Source organism: Macadamia integrifolia, unplaced genomic scaffold, assembly GCF_013358625.1.
Source record: "Macadamia integrifolia cultivar HAES 741 unplaced genomic scaffold, SCU_Mint_v3 scaffold944, whole genome shotgun sequence".
Taxonomy (NCBI): domain Eukaryota; kingdom Viridiplantae; phylum Streptophyta; class Magnoliopsida; order Proteales; family Proteaceae; genus Macadamia; species Macadamia integrifolia.
Genome location: NW_024870589.1, coordinates 89,314 through 95,084, shown reverse-complemented (window position 1 = coordinate 95,084; position 5,771 = coordinate 89,314). Strand labels below are relative to the sequence as shown.

The following is a 5,771-nucleotide window of genomic DNA, read 5'->3' as shown; positions in this document are numbered from 1 at the left end:
TGGGATAGGGAAAAAAGACTTGAAGGTTTGGTCAAGATGAGATTGTATGGTTAGGTCAAAATAGCTAGTGGATGAAATAAATGAAAAAAAAAAAATATATATATATATATATATATTCAAATTCTCGACGATTGGATTTGTATATGCCACGTGTCACCCATACAGACCCCTATGGCATTCTATTTTTTTTGGTAACTCTATCGCATTCTACATAGTAAATTCACGTATAATACATGGATTTTTGCTGTATCCGAACGTTTCAATAAAAAAGTCAAAATTTGGCATATCAATCCAAAAAATCCATATTATACACATATTTATAGGTATCCTAAACGTGTATAATATGTTTTATTCTTATTAATACGTTTAGTTGTGGGGCAGGGGGGAGGAAACTCAGCCCCAAAAGTCAAAACTGACATTTCTCCCTTTTCGTAGGTTTTCGATTTTGAAAAAAATGTGTATAATATGTTTTATTCTTATTTTATTAATTCCAACACTTCTTTCCATATTCTCGTTCCCTCTCTCTTTTTTACTTTATACTTTTTATTTAACTTCATTTCAAGTTTATGACAAATCTATTAATCAAAAATCTTATGTTTCCACCTTCTTGTCCCTATCCATTATCCTATTATAATTTTGCTATCTAATTTAAAATCTGATCTTAATTGCGAATCTATCGTTGATTATTACAATTGAATTATCAAACATCTGAATGGACCTATACGCGACCTGATTCCAGTTTAAATACGGATCCACATCAGTAGGGGTTGCTATGGATTTTCTTATTTGATAAGATAATATTAATGATGATATTTTAATTTGTTAAATGATTATCCACATGCTATTATTATTATTATTTTGATAAATATATGCTATTATTTATTATGATAGAAAGTGGTTGATGGATCACTTATCAACATTGGTTATGATAGATATGATTAAACTTAATTAATATTAAATGTAAAACAAAAAAAAAATGGAGAAAAATAATCCCCAATTGGAAAACTAAGTTGAATTTAGGTGTTCATGAGAGCATATGAAATTAGAATTAAGTTATAAACAACCAGTTTTACTTCATTCTTAATACCAAAATAAACCCATATTTTTGCTCCCGAAGTTTTACATAGTAATCGTATTAAACACGTACCGTATCATTATCATATGCATTTTATTACACCAAATTTCTGAAAAATATTATTTTCGTATAACCTGTTTAATCGCTATATATATATATATATATATATTCCCGTATTATTACTGTTCACGAACTTACTAACATACACTATGATGCCCCTCCATGGAGAGGAGCCGTATTTTCTCGATCCTTGTTTTTTCAACTAATCCTTTGTTTTTTCTTCAACTAATCCTTTTCTTCAACTAAAAGCCCGCCTTTGACCTTACTTTTCCTCGTCTCGCATCTGAAATTCTGAATTCCTTTTCCATAATTGTAGTAAAGGCTGAAACCAATCCCAGTAGTACAAGCAAAGCCATTTTAACTGCAAACTTCAGACTCACATGGCTCAGGTCAGAACTCTTCTTCCTTTGCTTCCGTGCCCAGATATAGAATAAAGTTCCTCCTCCTCGGTGTGGATTTCCTTGTCTACTTTGTTATATGTGCATGTAATGGTTGTACAGGTCTTAAAACATATTAATAATGTTTGTTGACAGAGTTCTACCTTGGATTAATTGGATGATAAGAAAGGAATTCTGAGGTTCTCTTTTAAGTCGGTGTTGTGTTGGATGGGGATGGGGCTTGAATTATCATCTCAATTGGGTATTTGGGTTACTTTGATTGCAGATTTGCTGCATTTTCACTTCCCTTTGGGTTACTGTATTAGACCAGAAGTTGCTGGCATCAAGAGAATTCCATCTTTTTTTGCATGGAAACTGGTTTCTGCAGTTCGGTTCTTGCAGTTTCCTTGTGTTGTTGGCTACTCATCCTTTCTAGAGTATGCTCAGGTAAATTTTAATTTTCTCCTTTGATTAGTCCTTATCTTTTTATATTCTCTTGATGTCTTATTTTGCTTATGATTTCGACTTGATTCAGGGGGGAATTTGAATGGGGTCCGTAAAGTTAGAGGTGTGAACCTGGGAGGATGGTTGGTTGTGGAAGGATGGATTAAACCTTCTCTGTTCGACGGTATCCCCAATGGAGATATGCTTGTGAGTTGCTCTGCATGTTTTCTTTCTCATAATTAAAAATTTTTTTTTTCTTGATTCGTTGGGTTTCATTCATGGCTATGAGTTTCTTCGACTGTTTCTTTTTAACCCATTGGTAGGCATCCCAATGCAGGATGGAACCCAAGTACAGTTCAAATCAGTGGCACTGCAGAAGTATGTTTCTGCAGAAAATGGAGGAGGTCAAGCAGTAACTGTAGTCAGAGACGTACCTTCATCGTGGGAAACCTTCAGGGTATGATTCAGTAATCAAATCAGTTTTGCATTACATTTTTCTTCTTTTAATTTGATTTCCTGTTATGTTCTCTTGTTCGTTTACCTGGAGTGATGGTATTTAATGCAAGTTCTATGATGCTGTATCAGTTCATATTGGCATGAGAGAAATGATTTAGAGATATTAGCACTAGTAATAATCATCCATTTCCATTGAATTTTATTGCTTTGCCCCTTATTCTTATCCTTCTGGGAAATCCTATTTCATGGTATTGATTTTAACAGAAAAAGAGAGAGAAAACCTAAGATTTACACTGCCTGGGAAATATGGGAAGGATGTGAAAATGTGCATCCATTGTGAGTATGTACACTTACAATTTGAGTTAATCAAGTACTAGAATCGGCATTATGATTAGTGAACCAATGATGAGCGAACGTCATTTGTTAGGATCTAAACTTCCATTGTTTACTTGAGGAAACTTTGATTTTCACCTGGTAAAGCAAGAACCCTAGTGCTCTATGGTGTGGTTTGGATTTCACCTCTGCAGCCAAGTTATTTTCATATCACAGCCATAGATTCAGTTCGAAAGGGTTCATTTATTGCCGCTGGCTACTTGAGCAATAGTATTTGGAGAGAGAAAGGAACAGTTGCATTCTTGCAATTAAATCCTGTTTGTGGCCAACGACAAAAATAAGCAGTAGCAGCAAGAACAGATATTATGGTATATTTCTGGTGCAAAGCTCCTAATCAAGCCACAGGATGCTGCTTCTTTTTGTCTGTTTGTAGCACACTATGATAGATTCTCTCACAGTCAGATAACAAAAATTGGGATGATAGTCTGCTAGAATATTGAGAATATTTAAAACCGCAACCTAACAATAATCAGTTTCTTTATGCATGAAAGAATTAGATTTTTGTTTTTGAGCAGCAACCAAATAAAGAGGGTTTATACATGTGCTTATGTGTCTACTTGCATTTATAAAAAGATTATATATATTTGCACCTCCTTACTGTCATGGTTAAAATCCATTGGCTACCCTAGGCAGTTCTATCCAGACCCATGAACTCTCTTGTTTCAAAAGCCTAGTCCAACCAGTATGATCTGATATCATTACGATTTCCTTTTAATCTCCGTTGTCTTCTGATGCAGTCTAGATCCACAAATCCCAGTTAGGAATAAGTGAATCCCAACCACAGGACAGCCACATGGATTCAGGTCTGATATCTGAATGTATATGCAGATCTGTAACTGAAGGAGTAACTGCTGGGATGTAGAACAACTCTATTCCCAAGAAGGGAAAGATGGACGAAAGGGAAGAAGAAGGGGCTCGATCTGCTAACCGGGTTTTGCAGATGGCTCCAGCAAAGAATAAATTCCGTGAATGCTCCAGCTGATTGTAAATCAGGCTGCAGGAGATGAAATCCGGTCTTACTCGTTTAGAAGAAGAAGAGGGAGGGAAGGGAGAAAAGAACTTACTCAAATCATGGGTAGCTCAGTTGCTGGAATAGCCTTACATATGTTCATAGGATCAAACCTTATCTTAAAAAGGGAAATAAATAAAAAAGAATTATAACTAGGAATTCTCCATGCATAGGCTGTTTTGGAGAATTCTTAGCTGACCAAACACTTGTGTAAATAATGAAAGATCACCAAATAATAAAGGAAACTTCCTACCTTGCACAAACTATGGTTGCATATCCTAAACAGAACCAATAATTGGAATAAGTAACCAGTAAAATATCCAACTTTGACTGAACTTATCCTATTCTGTTATACAACTGAATATTTTCACCAAAAAAAAAACCAACTGAATATTAAATAAAAAAAGAGAATAAATTCCTAAATCAACCAATGATTAGATTGGATAAGGCTGGTTGACTGAACCTGGTCACCCAATCAGTTGAACTATACTGTGAACCACAAAAATTCAAGTTTGTACCAAACCAAACCAGTCCTGCATTATCTTCCATTTGTGGCATAGTCGTTTTCTTTTTCCATACACCGCAAAATAACAAAACAAGGTAATAGTTCCTGTAGAATCACCCCTTGAGACATGAGTATTCTGGGAGATCAAGTTACAACTACGGACTTAATGTCACTGGGTCCTCCCTATTATACTTCAAACAATTCTATACAGTGATTCTGAATTGACTTGCTGATTTTACAGTCCAAAAACAAGTAACCCATTGATTCATCTTCAACACATGATGCATTTATTTTCATGTGAAAAGCCTCTTTTTTCAGGTGGTTTAATGCCAATACCCAATCAAAGCACATAAATACCCAAAGCTACAAAACCTCTTGAGGAGGGGCTAGGGGCCTGGTGACGTCCAAATACTTGAGAGGTTGTAGTTATGTTTTCTTTCTTCGCTTTCTAATGCCTCAGTCCTCAATAAATGGGTCCATTCCATATCCATATAAGTGGTGGATGAGGCAATTATTCTATCTTACTGGTCAGGTGGTGTCGCCAAATATCTATAGTCATTTCACATTTGTCGATCAATTGTTATGCCTTTTTCTAAGAGGAAATAATCTCTGAATCTTCTAACCAGTGAGTGAACCTCCTTGGACTTACACTTGAACCACCACCCGCGGGGTAAAGGATGTTTATGAAACAATATGTGTTGTTTCTTCAGGACATTTTTCATGCACAGACCCCAACTGAAGTGCTTTCTTTCAGTACCATGCTTTGTCTTCAGTTCACTAATTGCATCATTAATGTGGCTAAATTTTTATTGGGGAGAGGGACTTCATGAGAAGAAAATGGCCTTTGCAGAGCTAACAAATTTCTCACCTTAAAGGAAACATATCTAATTGCAGAAGCAAACATTTTGCAGAATATGTGAAGAAGAAATGCATAAGGGGGGAGAAGTAAGGTCTTTACGTTAACAATTGGCATCTGAAGCCAACCAGAATCATGTATTCATGTGAAAGTTTTGCTCATCTTGGACACCTGTCTTCAGCCATGCAAGTCCTTTTTGAACCATTTCACTTGAATTTGATTCATGTTGGTTTAAAGATGTGCTTCTGAGTTAGTCAATGCAAATCTGGATCTGTTCAACTCAGCTGTTACGCGTGACTTGGTTGAGTTTGAATAAGTTACATGATTCATTTATTTCTACCAGAAACTATTCCTACATGATCTGTTTTTATTAACTCTATTATGTGTTTAAACTGAGACTTCCTAAGTGTCATTCATGAGGCCCATCATTCTCTTGTCTACATGTGCAGGGTTGTTATACAGTCAACTTCTAAGTATATGGGGGGTTGATGCAAGAGTGATATGGTAAATGTGTTATTTTTAGACCTAATCATTAGTCACTGGGGAAGAACCAGCAGAGAAGAGCAAATGGGACGACTTCCCCTCCCCCCCCCCCC

The 5,771-nt window shown here is 35.8% G+C and overlaps 1 protein-coding gene across 1 annotated transcript in view; it reads left to right on the top strand.

Annotated features, from left to right (window-relative positions):
- The first annotated feature begins 1,549 nt into the window (after positions 1–1,549).
- Positions 1,550–5,771, top strand: part of LOC122070550 — an 8,567-nt gene continuing 4,345 nt past the window's right edge. The window contains exons 1-3 of the mRNA XM_042634733.1: positions 1,550–1,959; positions 2,048–2,163; positions 2,294–2,413. Of these exons, the coding sequence (XP_042490667.1) occupies positions 1,881–1,959; positions 2,048–2,163; positions 2,294–2,413 (315 nt within the window). The 5' untranslated portion in view covers positions 1,550–1,880. The remainder of the gene's footprint in view (positions 1,960–2,047; positions 2,164–2,293; positions 2,414–5,771) is intronic.